General features: G+C 41.2%; 1 protein-coding gene and 15 non-coding genes across 17 annotated transcripts in view; all 16 read right to left on the bottom strand.

The window, feature by feature from the left end:
* itpr3 (inositol 1,4,5-trisphosphate receptor, type 3) overlaps positions 1 to 16840 on the bottom strand; it is a 135211-nt gene that overhangs the window by 99539 nt on the left and 18832 nt on the right. For both annotated transcript variants that reach the window (XM_067527445.1, XM_067527446.1), the window contains exons 6-20: positions 16505 to 16603; positions 15684 to 15767; positions 14880 to 15026; positions 14696 to 14791; positions 14101 to 14145; positions 13786 to 13928; positions 13583 to 13682; positions 13233 to 13393; positions 12893 to 13034; positions 12597 to 12761; positions 11769 to 11941; positions 11576 to 11695; positions 11023 to 11104; positions 9231 to 9346; positions 8575 to 8826 (exon numbers count right to left, since the gene is read on the bottom strand). In XM_067527445.1, the coding sequence (XP_067383546.1) occupies positions 8575 to 8826; positions 9231 to 9346; positions 11023 to 11104; positions 11576 to 11695; positions 11769 to 11941; positions 12597 to 12761; positions 12893 to 13034; positions 13233 to 13393; positions 13583 to 13682; positions 13786 to 13928; positions 14101 to 14145; positions 14696 to 14791; positions 14880 to 15026; positions 15684 to 15767; positions 16505 to 16603 (1925 nt within the window). The remainder of the gene's footprint in view (positions 1 to 8574; positions 8827 to 9230; positions 9347 to 11022; positions 11105 to 11575; positions 11696 to 11768; positions 11942 to 12596; positions 12762 to 12892; positions 13035 to 13232; positions 13394 to 13582; positions 13683 to 13785; positions 13929 to 14100; positions 14146 to 14695; positions 14792 to 14879; positions 15027 to 15683; positions 15768 to 16504; positions 16604 to 16840) is intronic.
* On the bottom strand, positions 53 to 125 carry trnak-uuu (transfer RNA lysine (anticodon UUU)). The gene has a single exon. It is a non-coding gene; the product is annotated as a tRNA-Lys (tRNA).
* trnak-uuu (transfer RNA lysine (anticodon UUU)) lies at positions 388 to 460 on the bottom strand. The gene has a single exon. It is a non-coding gene; the product is annotated as a tRNA-Lys (tRNA).
* trnak-uuu (transfer RNA lysine (anticodon UUU)) lies at positions 728 to 800 on the bottom strand. Its single transcript has one exon. It is a non-coding gene; the product is annotated as a tRNA-Lys (tRNA).
* trnak-uuu (transfer RNA lysine (anticodon UUU)) lies at positions 1047 to 1119 on the bottom strand. Its single transcript has one exon. It is a non-coding gene; the product is annotated as a tRNA-Lys (tRNA).
* trnak-uuu (transfer RNA lysine (anticodon UUU)) lies at positions 1402 to 1474 on the bottom strand. The gene has a single exon. It is a non-coding gene; the product is annotated as a tRNA-Lys (tRNA).
* trnak-uuu (transfer RNA lysine (anticodon UUU)) lies at positions 1711 to 1783 on the bottom strand. Its single transcript has one exon. It is a non-coding gene; the product is annotated as a tRNA-Lys (tRNA).
* On the bottom strand, positions 2096 to 2168 carry trnak-uuu (transfer RNA lysine (anticodon UUU)). Its single transcript has one exon. It is a non-coding gene; the product is annotated as a tRNA-Lys (tRNA).
* trnak-uuu (transfer RNA lysine (anticodon UUU)) lies at positions 2415 to 2487 on the bottom strand. Its single transcript has one exon. It is a non-coding gene; the product is annotated as a tRNA-Lys (tRNA).
* trnak-uuu (transfer RNA lysine (anticodon UUU)) lies at positions 2837 to 2909 on the bottom strand. The gene has a single exon. It is a non-coding gene; the product is annotated as a tRNA-Lys (tRNA).
* trnak-uuu (transfer RNA lysine (anticodon UUU)) lies at positions 3146 to 3218 on the bottom strand. Its single transcript has one exon. It is a non-coding gene; the product is annotated as a tRNA-Lys (tRNA).
* Positions 3869 to 3941, bottom strand: trnak-uuu (transfer RNA lysine (anticodon UUU)). Its single transcript has one exon. It is a non-coding gene; the product is annotated as a tRNA-Lys (tRNA).
* Positions 4908 to 4980, bottom strand: trnak-uuu (transfer RNA lysine (anticodon UUU)). The gene has a single exon. It is a non-coding gene; the product is annotated as a tRNA-Lys (tRNA).
* On the bottom strand, positions 6046 to 6118 carry trnak-uuu (transfer RNA lysine (anticodon UUU)). The gene has a single exon. It is a non-coding gene; the product is annotated as a tRNA-Lys (tRNA).
* On the bottom strand, positions 6371 to 6443 carry trnak-uuu (transfer RNA lysine (anticodon UUU)). Its single transcript has one exon. It is a non-coding gene; the product is annotated as a tRNA-Lys (tRNA).
* trnak-uuu (transfer RNA lysine (anticodon UUU)) lies at positions 7110 to 7182 on the bottom strand. The gene has a single exon. It is a non-coding gene; the product is annotated as a tRNA-Lys (tRNA).

The following is a 16840-nucleotide window of genomic DNA, read 5'->3' as shown; positions in this document are numbered from 1 at the left end:
GAAAACTATCCAGTAGAGTCTAGATTGTAACCACCTAAATTCATTTCATTGTCGCCTGAACCGGGACTTTAACCCTGGACCCTCAGATTAAAAGTCTGATGCTCTACCGTCTGAGCTACCCAGGCCCTATGTTATCTAGCTCCTGGGATTCTGGCAGAGACTGTCATAGAAAAGACAAATCAGATACTGACACTTCAGGTACTGACATTTCAGGTACTGACACTTCAGATACTGAATTTCAGATACTGACAGTTTCAGGTCTCATGAGGCAAACATGTAAAAAGCTGATGTTGTCCAACTTACAAGTCTGGTTGGTTGCACAAATGCCGTTTGGAGAAAACTATCCAGTGGAGTCTAGATTGTAACGACCTAAATTAATTTCATTGTCGCCTGAACAGGGACTTGAACCCTGGACCCTCAGATTAAAAGTCTGATGCTCTACCGTCTGAGCTACCCAGGCCCTATGTGGACTAGCTACTGGCATTCAGGCAGAGACTGGTATAGAAAAGACACTTCAGATACTGACACTTCAGGTACTGACACTTCGAGTACTGACACTTCAGGTACTGACAGTTGAGGTAAACTTTAACTCTTTCAGGTCTCATGAGGTAAACATGTAAAAAGCTGATGTTGTCCAACTTACAAGTCTGGTTGGTTGCACAGATGCCGTTTGGAGAAAACTATCCAGTAGAGTCTAGATTGTAACCACCTAAATTAATTTTATTGTCGCCTGAACAGGGACTTGAACCCTGGACCCTCAGATTAAAAGTCTGATGCTCTACTGTCTGAGCTACCCAGGCCCTATGTGGACTAGCTCCTGGCATTCTGGCAGAGACTGTCATAGAAAACACAAATCAGATACTGACACTTCAGATACTGAATTTAAGATACTGAATTTCAGATACTGACAGTTTCAGGTCTCATGAGGCAAACATGTAAAAAGCTGATGTTGTCCAACTTACAAGTCTGGTTGGTTGCACAAATGCCGTTTGGAGAAAACTATCCAGTGGAGTCTAGATTGTAACCACCTAAATTCATTTCATTGTCGCTTGGACAGGGACTTGAACCCTGGACCCTCAGATTAAAAGTCTGATGCTCTACCGTCTGAGCTACCCAGGCCATATTTGGACTAGCTACTGGCATTCAGGCAGAGACTGGTATAGAAAAGACACTTCAGGTTCTGACACTTCAGGTACTGACACTTCAGGTACTGACACTTCAGGTACTGACATTTCAGGTACTGACAGTTGAGGTAAACTTTAACTCTTTCAGGTCTCATGAGACAAACATGTAAAAAGCTGATGTGGTCCAACTTACAAGTCTGGTTGGTTGCACAGATACCGTTTAGAGAAAAGTAGTCACTAGAGTCTAGATTGTAACCACCTAAATTCATTTCATTGTCGCCTGAACAGGGACTTGAACCCTGGACCCTCAGATTAAAAGTCTGATGCTCTACCGTCTGAGCTACCCAGGCATGATGTGGACCACCTCCTGGCATTCTGGCAGAGACTGGCATAGAAAAGACACTTCAGATACTGAATTTCAGATACTGACAGTTGAGGTATAGGTTAACTTTTTCAGGTCTCATGAGGCAAACATGTAAAAACCTGATGTTGTCCAACTTACAAGTCTGGTTGGTTGCACAAATGCCGTTTGGAGAAAACTATCCAGTGGAGTCTAGATTGTAACCACCTAAATTCATTTCATTGTCGCCTGAACAGGGACTTGAACCCTGGACCCTCAGATTAAAAGTCTGATGCTCTACCGTCTGAGCTACCCAGGCCCTATGTGGACTAGCTCCTGGCATTCTAGCAGAGACTGTCATAGAAAAGACAAATCAGATACTGACACTTCAGGTACTGACACTTCAGGTACTGACACTTCAGATACTGACACTTCAGATACTGACACTTCAGATACTGACACTTCAGATACTGACAGTTGAGGTAAACTTTAACTCTTTCAGGTCTCATGAGACAAACATGTAAAAAGCTGATGTGGTCCAACTTACAAGTCTGGTTGGTTGCACAGATACCGTTTAGAGAAAAGTAGTCACTAGAGTCTAGATTGTAACCACCTAAATTAATTTCATTGTCGCCTGAACAGGGACTTGAACCCTGGACCCTCAGATTAAAAGTCTGATGCTCTACCGTCTGAGCTACCCAGGCCCGATGTGGACCAGCTCCTGGCATTCTGGCAGAGACTGTCATAGAAAAAACAAATCAGATACTGACACTTCAGATACTGAATTTAAGATACTGAATTTCAGATACTGACAGTTTCAGGTCTCATGAGGCAAACATGTAAAAAGCTGATGTTGTCCAACTTACAAGTCTGGTTGGTTGCACAAATGCCGTTTGAAGAAAACTATCCAGTGGAGTCTAGATTGTAACCACCTACATTCATTTCATTGTCGCCTGAACAGGGACTTGAACCCTGGACCCTCAGATTAAAAGTCTGATGCTCTACCGTCTGAGCTACCCAGGCCATATTTGGACTAGCTACTGGCATTCAGGCAGAGACTGGTATAGAAAAGACACTTCAGGTACTGACACTTCAGGTACTGACACTTCAGGTACTGACACTTCAGGTACTGACACTTCAGGTACTGACACTTCAGGTACTGACACTTCAGATACTGAATTTAAGATACTGAATTTCAGATACTGAATTTCAGATACTGAATTTCAGATACTGACATTTTCAGGTCTCATGAGGCAAACATGTAAAAAGCTGATGTTGTCCAACTTACAAGTCTGGTTGGTTGCACAGATGCCGTTTGGAGAAAACTATCCAGTGGAGTCTAGATTGTAACCACCTAAATTCATTTCATTGTCACCTGAACAGGGACTTGAACCCTGGACCCTCAGATTAAAAGTCTGATGCTCTACCGTCTGAGCTACCCAGGCCCGATGTGGACCAGCTCCTGGCATTCTGGCAGAGACTGGCATAGAAAAGACACTTCAGATACTGAATTTCAGATACTGACAGTTGAGGTATAGGTTAACTTTTTCAGGTCTCATGAGGCAAACATGTAAAAACCTGATGTTGTCCAACTTACAAGTCTGGTTGGTTGCAGAAATGCCGTTTGGAGGAAACTATCCAGTAGAGTCTAGATTGTAACCACCTAAATTAATTTTATTGTCGCCTGAACAGGGACTTGAACCCTGGACCCTCAGATTAAAAGTCTGATGCTCTTCCGTCTGAGCTACCCAGGCCCTATGTGGACTGGCTCCTGGCATTCTGGCAGAGACTGGCATAGAAAAGACACCAGGTACTGACACTTCAGGTACTGACACTTCAGGTGCTGACACTTCAGGTACTGACAGTTGAGGTAAAGGTTAACTTCTTCAGGTCTCATGAGGCAAACATGTAAAAACCATATGTTGTCCAAGTTACAAGTCTGGTAGGTTGCACAGATGCCGTTTGGAGAAAACTATCCAGTAGAGTCTAGATTGTAACCACCTAAATTCATTTCATTGTCACCTGAACAGGGACTTGAACCATGGACCCTAATATTAAAAGTCTGATACTCTACCGTCTGAGCTATCCAGGCCCTATGTTATCTAGCTCCTGGCATTCTGGCAGAGACTGTCATAGAAAAGACAAATCAGATACTGACACTTCAGATACTGACACTTCAGGGACTGACACTTCAGGGACTGACACTTCAGGGACTGACACTTCAGGGACTGACACTTCAGGGACTGACAGTTGAGGTAAAGGTTAACTTTTTCAGGTCTCATGAGGCAAACATGTAAAAAGCTAATGTTGTCCAACTTACAAGTCTGGTTGGTTGCACAGATGCCGTTTGGAGAAAACTATCCAGTAGAGTCTAGATTGTAACCACCTAAATTCATTTCATTGTTGCCTGAACAGGGACTTGAAGCCTGGACCCTCAGATTAAAAGTCTGATGCTCTACCGTCTGAGCTACCCAGGCCCTATGTCGACTAGCTCCTGGCATTCTGGCAGAGACTGTCATAGAAAACACAAATCAGATACTGACACTTCAGATACTGAATTTAAGATACTGAATTTCAGATACTGAATTTCAGATACTGACAGTTTCAGGTCTCATGAGGCAAACATGTAAAAAGCTGATGTTGTCCAACTTACAAGTCTGGTTGGTTGCACAGATGCCGTTTGGAGAAAACTATCCAGTGGAGTCTAGATTGTAACCACCTAAATTCATTTCATTGTCGCCTGAACAGGGACTTGAACCCTGGACCCACAGATTAAAAGTCTGACGCTCTACCGTCTGAGCTACCCAGGACCTATGTGGACTAGCTACTGGCATTCAGGCAGAGACTGGTATAGAAAAGACACTTCAGGTACTGACACTTCAGGTACTGACACTTCAGGTACTGACACTTCAGGTACTGACACTTCAGGTACTGACACTTCAGGTACTGACACTTCAGGTACTGACAGTTGAAGTAAAGGTTAACTTTTTCAGGTGTCATGAGGCAAACATGTAAAAACCTGATATTGTCCAACTTATAAGTCTGGTTGGTTGCACAGATGCCGTTTGGAGAAAACTATCCAGTAGAGTCTAGATTGTAACCACCTAAATTCATTTCAATGTCGCCTGAACAGGGGGTTGAACTATGGACCCTCAGATTAAAAGTCTAATGCTCTACCGTCTGAGCTACCCAGGCCCTATGTTATCTAGCTCCTGGCATTCTGGCAGAGACTGTCATAGAAAAGACAAATCAGATACTGACACTTCAGATACTGACACTTCAGGTACTGACAGTTGAGGTAAAGGTTAACTTTTTCAGGTCTCATGAGGGAAACATGTAAAAAGCTGATGTTGTCCAACTTACAAGTCTGGTTGGTTTCACAGATGCCTTTTTCTACATTCTACAAGAGTCTGGATTATAACCACCTAAATTCATTTCATTGTCGCCTGAACAGGGACTTGAACCCTGGACCCTCAGATTAAAAGTCTGATGCTCTACCGTCTGAGCTACCCAGGCCCTATGTGGACTAGCTCCTGGCATTCTGGCAAGGACTGGCATAGAAAAGACAAATCAGATGCTGACACTTCAGGTGCTGACACTTCAGGTGCTGACACTTCAGGTGCTGACACTTCAGGTGCTGACACTTCAGGTGCTGACACTTCAGGTACTGACACTTCAGGTACTGACACTTCAGGTACTGACAGTTGAGGTAAAGGTTAACTTCTTCAGGTCTCATGAGGGAAACATGTAAAAAGCTGATGTTGTCCAACTTATAAGTCTGGTTGGTTGCACAGATGCCGTTTGGAGAAAACTATCCAGTAGAGTCTAGATTGTAACCACCTAAATTCATTTCATTGTCACCTGAACAGGGACTTGAACCCTGGACCCTCAGATAAAAAGTCTGATGCTCTACCGTCTGAGCTACCCAGGCCCTATGTTATCTAGCTCCTGGCATTCTGGCAGAGACTGTCATAGAAAAGACAAATCAGATACTGACACTTCAGGTACTGACACTTCAGGTACTGACACTTCAGGTACTGACACTTCAGGTACTGACACTTCAGGTACTGACACTTCAGGTACTGACACTTCAGGTACTGACACTTCAGGTACTGACAGTTGAGGTAAAGGTTAACTTCTTCAGGTCTCATGAGGGAAACATGTAAAAAGCTGATGTTGTCCAACTTATAAGTCTGGTTGGTTGCACAGATGCCGTTTGGAGAAAATATTCTACAAGAGTCTGGATTATACCCACCTAAATTCATTTCATTGTCGCCTGAACAGGGACTTGAACCCTGGACCCTCAGATTAATGTCTGATGCTCTACCGTCTGAGCTACCCAGTCCCTATGTGGACTATCTCCTGGCATTCTGGCAGAGACTGGCATAGAAAAGACATTTCAGATACTGAATTTCAGATACTGACAGTTGAGGTAAAGGTTAACTTTTTCAGGTGTCATGAGGGAAACATGTAAAAAGCTGATATTGTCCAACTTATAAGTCTGGTTGGTTGCACAGATGCCGTTTGGAGAAAATATTCTACAAGAGTCTGGATTATAACCACCTAAATTCATTTCATTGTCGCCTGAACAGGGACTTGAACCCTGGACCCTCAGATTAAAAGTCTGATGCTCTACCGTCTGAGCTACCCAGGCCCTATGTTATCTAGCTCCTGGCATTCTGGCAGAGACTGTCATAGAAAAGACAAATCAGATACTGACACTTCAGATACTGACACTTCAGGTACTGACAGTTGAGGTAAAGGTTAACTTTTTCAGGTCTCATGAGGGAAACATGTAAAAAGCTGATGTTGTCCAACTTACAAGTCTGGTTGGTTGCACAGATGCCGTTTGGAGAAAACTATCCAGTAGAGTCTAGATTGTAACCACCTGAATTCATTTCATTGTCGCCTGAACAGGGACTTGAACCCTGGACCCTCAGATTAAAAGTCTGATGCTCTACCGTCTGAGCTACCCAGGCCCTATGTGGACTAGCTCCTGGCATTCTGGCAGAGACTGGCATAGAAAAGACACTTCAGATACTGACACTTCAGATACTGACACTTCAGATACTGACACTTCAGATACTGACACTTCAGATACTGACACTTCAGATACTGACACTTCAGATACTGACACTTCAGATACTGACACTTCAGATACTGACACTTCAGATACTGACAGTTGAGGTCAACTTTAACTCTTTCAGGTCTCATGAGAGAAACATGTAATAAGCTGATGTGGTCCAACTTCCAAGTCTGGTTGGTTGCACAGATACCGTTTGGAGAAAACTAGTCAGTAGATTCTAGATTGTAACCACCTAAATTCATCTCATTGTCGCCTGAACAGGGACTTGAACCCTGGACGCTCAGATTAAAAGTCTGATGCTCTACCGTCTGAGGTACCCAGGCCCTATGTGGACTAGCTCCTGGCATTCTGGCAGAGACTGGCATAGAAAAGACACTTCAGATACTGAATTTCAGGTACTGACAGTTGAGGTAAAGGTTAACTTTTTCAGGTGTCATGAGGCAAACATGTAAAAAGCTGATATTGTCCAACTTACAAGTCTGGTTGGTTGCACAGATGCCATTTGGAGAAAACTATCCAGTAGAGTCTAGATTGTAACCACCTAAATTCATTTCATTGTCGCCTGAACAGGGACTTGAACCCTGGACCCTCAGATTAAAAGTCTGATGCTCTACCGTCTGAGCTACCCAGGCCTGACGTGGACCAGCTCCTGGCATTCTGGCAGAGACTGGCATAGAAAAGACACTTAAGATACTGAATTTCAGATACTGAATTTCAGATACTGAATTTCAGATACTGAATTTCAGATACTGAATTTCAGATACTGAATTTCAGATACTGAATTTCAGATACTGAATTTCAGATACTGAATTTCAGATACTGAATTTCAGATACTGAATTTCAGATACTGACAGTTGAGGTAAAGGTTAACTTTTTCAGGTCTCATGAGGGAAACATGTAAAAAGCTGATATTGTCCAACTTACAAGTCTGGTTGGTTGCACAGATGCCGTTTGGAGAAAATTATCCCGTAGAGTCTAGATTGTAACCACCTAAATTCATTTCATTGTCGCCTGAAGAGGGATTTGAACCCTGGAACCTCAGACTTAAAGTCTGATGCACTACGGTCTGAGCTACCCAGGCCCTATGTGGACTAGCTCCTTGCATTTTGACAGAGACTGGCATAGAAAAGACAAATTAGATACTGACACTTCAGATACTGACACTTCAGATACTGACAGTTGAGGTAAAGGTTAACTTTTTCAGGTCTCATGAGGGAAACATGTAAAAAGCTGATATTGTCCAACTTACAAGTCTGGTTGGTTGCACAGATGCCGTTTGGAGAAAATTATCCAGTAGAGTCTAGATTGTAACCACCTAAATTCATTTCATTGTCGCCTGAAGAGGGATTTGAACCCTGGAACCTCAGACTTAAAGTCTGATGCACTACGGTCTGAGCTACCCAGGCCCTATGTGGACTAGCTCCTTGCATTTTGACAGAGACTGGCATAGAAAAGACAAATTAGATACTGACACTTCAGATACTGACACTTCAGATACTGACAGTTGAGGTAAACTTTAAGTCTTTCAGGTCTCATGAGACAAACATGTAAAAAGCTGATGTTGTCCAACTTAGAAGTCTGGTTGGTTGCGCAGATGCCGTTTGGAGGAAACATTCTAGATTGTAACCACGTAAATTAATTTCATTGTTGCCTGAACAGGGACTTGAACCCTGGACCCTCAGATTAAAAGTCTGATGCTCTACGGTCTGCGCTACCAAGGCCCATGTGATCTTCTTCCAAATAACAGATTAACGTAACATGATCACAATATCAGGAGACTGGCAGGAAAAAGAACTCAATGGGACAATCGTGTGATTTGATTTGGTTCTGTCCATGTTTCTTGAGTACGTGAAAAAGCAGATTTCTTTGAGTAAACTCGTTACTTTTATGCATGTAAACACACAGTCCCTGATTGCAGAGCACAGAAATATCTGGATTATTTTAAATTGGCGAATGAACACATTTCAGAAATTGTGACAAAGACAATCATAAAAATAAAAAAGCAAGTATTCAATTCTACAAACTCTTTGATGGTGATTGACGTGGGAATCTCTGTCCAGAGTCGGGCGAACTTCACAGGTGTCACAAGCTCCTGGGGATCTCGGTCTACGTGGGCATGGAGCATAAGGCGACAGAAAGAGGCTCGGAGGTCAAAGGGCAGCGTCTCGTCCATCATGCACAAAAAGATGAGCTCCACATCTAGTTGTTTGGAGATCTCATCTATGGCGAGATACTGACGATCCAAACACATCCGCGCAAAGAGCTTCAACTGATACCTGAGAGTGTACACAGAAATAGACAGAAGACAATAATTTCAGTTAATAAAAACTTTAGTAGAACAGTGGTTTTAGTTTTTTATGAATCTACATGTTTTGGCCCTGTTTTTATAATACGAACAGAACAGTTTAATTGTTTAAACAATATTCATGTTCCTAAATCTATAAAAAGACTAAACTAGTTAATGGGATGACTGTGCGGTCGTCCACCAATGCCATAACCCTGCTTCTAATTAGTGTAAGCCCCCATTGGTGTGTGTATGAATGAGAAGCAGTGTAAAGTGCTTTCAGTACCAACAGGTAGAAGACTGATGTAAAAGTGCAGAACATTCACCATTCATCCACTACACATCTAACTGTTGAATTTCCATTACATTTCCCACTGACCCACTTTGTTTTCCTACCTGTAATAGGTCAGGACATTCTCATCATGAGCGTTTCCTTGTCTTGCCTCCTGAGCCAGCTGTCTGATGCTCTTCTCCTGTCTTTCATTAGTCTTGTCTGTCCACATGAGCCAAACCTTTAGAAAGAGCCAAAACAATACATCGTGGGAAGAAAGGGCATTTTCTCATCACATCCATCCAAAAAGACATAACACAACTGCAACGCAGAATGAGTTCCCCCTCCTGTTAGTGGTTTCCAGGGTTTTTCCTGCATAGTTGTTACAGTGCATCCAGAAAGTATCCACAGCGCTTAACTTTTTCCAAGTTTTGTTATGTTAAAGCCTTATTACAAAACAGATTACATTTATTATTTTCCTCAAAATTTAACAAACAATACACCGTAATTAAAGAAGCTTGTTTTAAATCTTTGCAAATTTATTAATTTATTATTTTTTTTTAAATTACATGTACAATAATTAACACTTTGTCATGTGCCTTTTACTGAGGAGGTGGTTTCCGACTGGCCACTCTACCATAGAGGCCTGATTGGTGGAGTGCTGCAGAGATGGTTGTTCTTCTGGAAGGTTCTCCTCTCTCCACAGAGAAATGCTGGAGCTCTTTCAGAGCCATGGGATTCTTGGCCATCTCTCTGAATAGGGCCCTTCTGTCTCGGTCGCTCACTTTGGCCGGCTGGCCAAATGAAGTTCCTTGAACTTCATGGCTTGGCCTTTGCTCTGACATGCACTGTTAACTGTGGGACCTTATATAGACAAGTGTGTGCTTTTCCAAATCATGTTCAATCAACTAAATTTCCCACAGGTGCAGGCTTCGTAATCAATTTTGGAATAAGGATGCAACATAACAAAATGGGGACAAAGTTAAGCACTATGAATACTTTCTGGATGCGCTGTAGGCTGTATCCAGCTTTCAGATAAAAATCTTGGGGGTCTCTTCACGGAAAACCAAATTTATATTAACCGATATCTGCTTCTCATCAAAGTGTCAACAGACATCAACTTCATCCATGCAATAGTTTTTTTAATACACAAGTGTTATATGCTGCCACTCTTGTCACAGCTCTGCGGATGCTTCAACCATCATTTTTTTTATTCTAACAGATTCAAATGCGTGTGCAAAATTATTTGGGCACTTCTATTAAGATAAAACTTTAATAAGCTGCGTGAAATTTTAGTCACTGCTGATTGTTGCTGTTGCTGCTTAAACATCAGCAGGTAAGTTCAAATGTTGCGAGCTAATGGCAATTCACTGAATCAAAGTGATGCAAGGACACAAATAAATTTATTGTGTATCAATAAATCCAAGGTATGAGGCATCACTGTCTGGAAAACCAGAGATGGCCGTTTCTGTATTTCCAACTTTAGCAGGAAAAAGCACAGTAAAACCATCAGCTGGTCTTATATGTCCCAAGCAATGTGTGCACACTAACACAAGCCTTGTGGCCACTCGCTTTGTTGATGTCCAACTTTGTAGTAGGGGCTGTGAACGAGTCAACAGCAGCACACAGGAGGTTTTCGAGCTGTTGTTTTTGGTCTTTAAAAATACCTTAATTTTCTTACTATCAATGCACATTAGAAGAAGGCATAGAAGGAAGTGGATGGGTGGGGGTTCCTTACAAGCAGTGAGCCAATCATAAACAAGGAGGTGAGCGCTAGAGTGATGCAGAGTTTTGATGTAATTGCTTTGTCAACTTAAAAAACTAGAATTTTAAATAAGGTTTAAACAGGATGTTGATGCCTGAATTTACTGATTCAGTGCATGATACAAAAATAAACAAATATGGAAGTAGAACTACCTCATCCTCATCTCCATAGTCATCCATTCCTATGTATTCTCCCTGAACGGCACCATGGTGCCCGTCCTTTGGAAGACGACGCCTAAAGACAAAAAATTAAAAAAGAAATTTATGCATTTGGACTTAGTGGAGATGAAATAACAGTCTGAAATCACATAGCTTAAAGATAAAGACTTGAATTAAACATGGTAATGTTAACTTATATCAGAGCCTGAGTTAAGATTATTCTCTGAAAATGCTAATGCTTGTTTGTTCAGATTCAATAATTTATTAAAAATCAGAAAAGCCTTATGATCAGTATTTTTGAGGGATTATGTTTGAAAAGCTGATAAACCAATCCAGGTATCTTGTCCCAGTTTGGATCCAATTTCAAGTTGAAAAAATACCCAGATTTGTAAAACTGCAGTAAAACAAATCCCTTGTCAAACCTGTCAGTAACTCTGAGAGTGAATAAACATGGCCGAGCAGCCTAAACTGTGTAGGAATGAATTCTATACAGTAAGACAAAGCTGAGATCAATGGTTTTTGCGTGGTTAAAGGTCTTTGTCCTTACTCTGTTTTGATGAGGATGTCCTGGTTTTTGGGGTCCAGCACACATTTACAGATGAGCTCCTGAGTAACAGGAATGGCCACATTGTTGGATACACACAGGTCTGACAAGTAGTCCAGAAACCTGCACAGGGACACATGCACAAAATTAGAAACTAAAGACCACGTTTTTCAAGCATATCTCCCGACGGCTTTACCTGGGCTCTCGGTTCTTGCGGACCAAACTGACGAAAGTCTCCACCTCAGTCTTGGTGATGTGTTTTTCCAGCAGTTTGCGGTTGTTGTGTAGCAGGGCGGTGATGGTGTCTTCGGCCAAGATGTCATAGCCAATCTGACTCTGCATCACGCCAAACTGCTTTGCTATGTGTTCCTGAAGAGGCCATGGAAGGAACGAGGGAATCAACCATTTTCTTTCCATTTTTTATGGGTTTAGCAACATTCCCACTTACATCATCACAATTGTCCCCATCACTAGCATCTTTATAATTTTTTAATTGCTTCCTTTTCCTCGATTTTCAGAAGTGGGGACTTATCATTTTTTCCTAGGGACTTCTTAACTCTTACCATTCTTACTTTTCCAAATACAAAACAAACATCAAGGGGAGCTAATGTAGTTCTATCAACCAAAGAAGATCTCAAGTACATTTGTAGATTTTTTCTTTCTTAATCTTTAAGTTATTCAGATAATTTCTTTTTCCAGGAGAACCCTGTTTAAATTGGTATGGCAAGTTTATCATGAGTAAATACAATTTTGTTTTTATATTATCTCGTCACTTGTTCTTCTCTATATTCTCATCGTGACTCATTTGAAGAGTTTGTGCTGGTGATGTTGTAGAACAAAATATTAGAGTGTCATCAGCATGCGATGACACAATTCATTTAATTAGTTATTACAAAGATTCTTTGTAATTTGTCCTAAAACCCTGCAGCAACACTTTAATACAAGAGGGCAAGAAGAGGCTCCTGCAGATATCTAGACTTACTGGAAGCCTTTATCATCATTTTTACCTGCTCACTTTCCTCACCTGGTTCTTGCGGTAGTCCTCCTGGGAATGTCGGAGGACTCTGTAGCAGAGTCTAAACATGTATTGATAGGGAGCATTTTTCTGGTCGGCCAGCTCCTCCAGACGCAGCAGAGGACCCTCCCCTCCCCCTCTGTCCTTGAAAGGAGCCTTTAGGATGCCAAAGATCTGAAAACACAAACACACACACATACACACAAGGCGTCAGTAATGTGGTAGCTACATTTTTATAGCACTCACATCTGTTTCTTCTGCATCATGGTTTCTTCAGAAAGCTCAGAGTAACTTTCAGCTTGTACCTGTTTGAGGATGTTCTGCTCTCTCATCAGTTTCTGTCTTTCTCGGTTGGGTTTGGTCATGACTACATCCAAGACCGGCTGACCGCTGTTGACTACATCAGCCACAAAGAAAACCACGTCCTCCAGCAGCTTGATGGCAAACCTGAGCAACAAATATCCTGGTCAATTTAAACTCCTTGTCAAGGCCTATCTCTAGTGTCTAGTGTTGATTCCTATTATTTCTTTTTCTCCTCACTCAAAAATAAATTGCAGTAACATATTTGAATCAAACTGCCTAGAGCTCCACATGTACAGATAAGAAACTAGTTCCTTGCTTGTCACCAGACACATTGGGTCATACCGCCGGTCATTCTGGCTGATGAAGCCCTGGCTGAATTGTTCCACCACGGTGCTCAACATAGCACTGGCATCATTGGCAAAGTCTAGATCTCTGATCTCCATCACAGGAACTGATACGATGGCGAAAGCTTCCTTATCCTCTTTTGTGGGACATGTTCCTAACTGCAGCGGGAGACAGAGGTTTAATGTACACTTCATACACTGACAAACCCTGACAGGACAACACACAAGTTAGTTACTGCACAGTTTCACCTTGACCAGTAGCACTAGATTGTTAAGTTAGGTTATAATAGGTTTAACATGGTAAACAACATATCTGCTAAACACCAGCCTATTAGTACAGCTACTTACCATGAGTCTGATGGGTCTCTCCTCATCTATATCTATGGGGACATTGGTGCTCTGGATCCAAGTATTGGTGCAAAGATGTCTCAGTCGTACATATGAGTTTCTGAAAGACAGTGAGTCTAGTTTCTATTCAAGTTTTTGGACAAATCTGTCACAGCTCAGTCTGATCCCAGTGTATAAAAGCATTTGATATTTGCAATTTCTACCGTGGTACAAATGAGTCGGTCTTCTGCAGTGTGGTGGGGTCCAGCTCAAAAAGGGAAGCGATGTCGTTCCCATGAGGAACTGCTACCAGCTTGTACTTGATCCTCTCCCCATGGGAGCGCTTGCTGTTACGACTAACGTCCATCTACAGAGAGGTCAGAGGTCACAGTGAGGATGAGGAGTGAGATATTCAATTTTAGGTGTCCTAATCCAAGCAGTGCTTTTCAAAATTATAGCTTGGAGAGCTCAGCTGAATCCCTCAACTTCCCTTGTGTTGATGAAGTGACGATGGTAAAGACATTGACACAGTAACTCACCGAAGACGACAGTTCTGGATTGTCTCCTTTATAGCCCGGGTTCTCCTACAAAAACGACAATGGTTACGTCAAATATAATATTCTAAAAAATATTTTTCTTTACTTGTATTTTAGTTTGTGACAAACTGGAACATTTGTATGTAAGTTATTGTTACAAATGGATATTATACAAAAAATTATGAAAATAAGACACACATTGGCTGCACCCAATTGACAATTAGTTGGAAAATAACACTTTAACACTATTCTATTTTTTAAGCAAAAAACTTGTACCGATCTTACATTTAGATATTTGCTAGTGTTACTACTCACATTTGATTGTAAATATAAGATCTTCATCTTCCAGATGAAATATATGGTTTGATGAAATCATATCAATCAGCAGATAATTAAGATACGAATTAATGAGAAATATCTGCAGCCGATTTGATAAAAACTGTTTTTACCTACAAAAATTTGAAGTTGTAAAATAAAAAAAAAGTAAATTATTATTTCACTGAATAAAAACATAAGATTAAATGATCTTGTGTCTATGCATTCATAGGCCCTGTTTACTCTTTTATTCATTCATTAATGAAATTGTTGCCATGGTTACCTCAGCAGCCAGGTAGTTGCCAGTGGCCAGGTGTTTGAAGCGGTAGAGGCTGTTCCAATGTCCTGCACCTCCACGGCACGGGTCATGATGGACAACCTGACAGACCAATCAGTGCACAGACAGGTCTTAACATGCCTTTGGAGGAAATGTGTGTGTGTGTGTGTGTGTGTGTGTGTGTGTGTACCTCGACCTCCCACAGAGCGTTGGAGCTGGTCGCTGAGGTCGCAGACTGCCGCAGCGTGGTTCGGAGGAAAACATGGAGTTTGCTCTTGTACTCGTCACAGGTTAGAAACTTTTCCTGCTCTGCATGAAACAAACGCACCACATCTCCCTGAAAGAGACAGAGTCAAAGACACATTAACTGATCGACCCTTAAAACCATGTATTTCAGCTGTTATTTAATAAAAAAAATAAAAAAAACCTCACACAGTTTAATCACTTTGGACTTTAAATCAGTTTGGATTTTCATAACCATGGTGAAACGCGTCATTCATAAATACAACAGCTCTGTTTGAATCAGCTTTTTTACTCACTTCTCCTCCACAGCACTAATCATAATGTTATTAAAATTAATGCAACAATCCAAAATAATGGAAAAGGAGAGAGTGTCAGATTAACATCTAACCATGATGTGACTACATATTAAAAACATAAATAATGAAAATAAAATCTTTTCTCCTTCTGTTACTTGCTTTATCTCACTGTTTGTTCACTATAAAGCCAGAAGGAAAAATGATGTTTATTTACAATGGATGTCAGAGATTATGATGTTACTGGAACATGCGAGTTTGACAGAATGTGGATGTAATGTAGCATCATGTGTGTCACAAGCACACAGTGAAAAAAACCTGGCCTGACAGCCCTCAGCATCAAGCATAAGAACTGTGGACCACATGGCCCCGAACTGAAGCGCTGAGCTGAGCTGTAAGAGGTAAAATAAAGGGAAAAGTAGCAGTTTTGTCTGATGTACCTCAGTGTGTTCACTTACTCCTTTTAAGAATTCCTCTTTGTGGTCACTGTACATCATAAATAGGTTGATTTTCCAGCTGGTGTTGCAGTTCACAGAGTTCACCTGCAGAGGGCAGAATACACAGACACACGCACCCGCACACACACACACACACACACACACACACACACAGAACATTACCTCTGATGATGGCAACACAAAGAATGAGAAAAGTAAAAAAAAAATAATAATAATAATTATGATGAAATGTTTCTTGTTTCACATAATAACTGAAAATGTGAACTTCTTTACTCTAAAGCACATTGAGTATAAATGAAAATTAAAAAAAAACAACTTTATTGTGCTTCACTGATGGATTATGTTAATTTACCTTTGATGTGGTTCACACATGCACAAAAGCAGAAAAACATGCATGTAACATAAAAATACATGTAAAAAATACATACATATGCATTTACACTGAGTAACACTGTGGCAGTAAACTGCTACACGTAGTAATTAGTACATTGTTTATCATGTACATTTTTTCTTTTGGAGGAGTTGCACTGAGATAAGAAGGGGGTGTGAATTGGGTTTGTAGATCGGACTGGGTGGTACCAGTCAGTTTATTTTCTTCAAGAAAGTTTTGATTTGATTTTAAAAAAAGAGGAGAAAAAACTAAAACTCTTAAAAATGAAGGTGACGTGTTCCACTGTCTCCAGTGGAAATGACGTCCCTTCATGTTTTTCTGTTTTCCAGCTGGTTCTGTTGCTGTATCAGTGTCAGTACAAGTATTCAGTCAGTACATTCAGAGTGTGTGTGTGTGTGTGTGTGTGTGTGTGTGTGTGTGTGTTACCCACCTCCTTACAACCTGGATGGTCGGTCAGTTCATAGTTTGAAGCATGAAGCGGCTGACCAGCGTTGACTGGGTTCAGGATCACTTTGTCTCCCACCACCACCTGCAACGGGCAGCAACCACTTAATATTGCTACAACTACTACTATTGATAATATTTTCACAGGATTCTCTGAGCCGACCACAGTACTGAAGTCATACTATGCTTTAATAGACTAGTTATATTGTACTGCTAGTATCATATCTACTCCTAAAACTCTTAACTATCACATCCTTTCTAGTAATTTTCAGTCCGTCTGTGGTAGTTTAACATTTGTTTTTCGCTTTAGTTTTTTATTTAT

Source organism: Channa argus, chromosome 13 (assembly GCF_033026475.1).
Source record: "Channa argus isolate prfri chromosome 13, Channa argus male v1.0, whole genome shotgun sequence".
Taxonomy (NCBI): domain Eukaryota; kingdom Metazoa; phylum Chordata; class Actinopteri; order Anabantiformes; family Channidae; genus Channa; species Channa argus.
The sequence above is the reverse complement of the archived record's forward strand: the minus strand, read 5'-3'. Positions and strand labels throughout refer to the sequence as shown.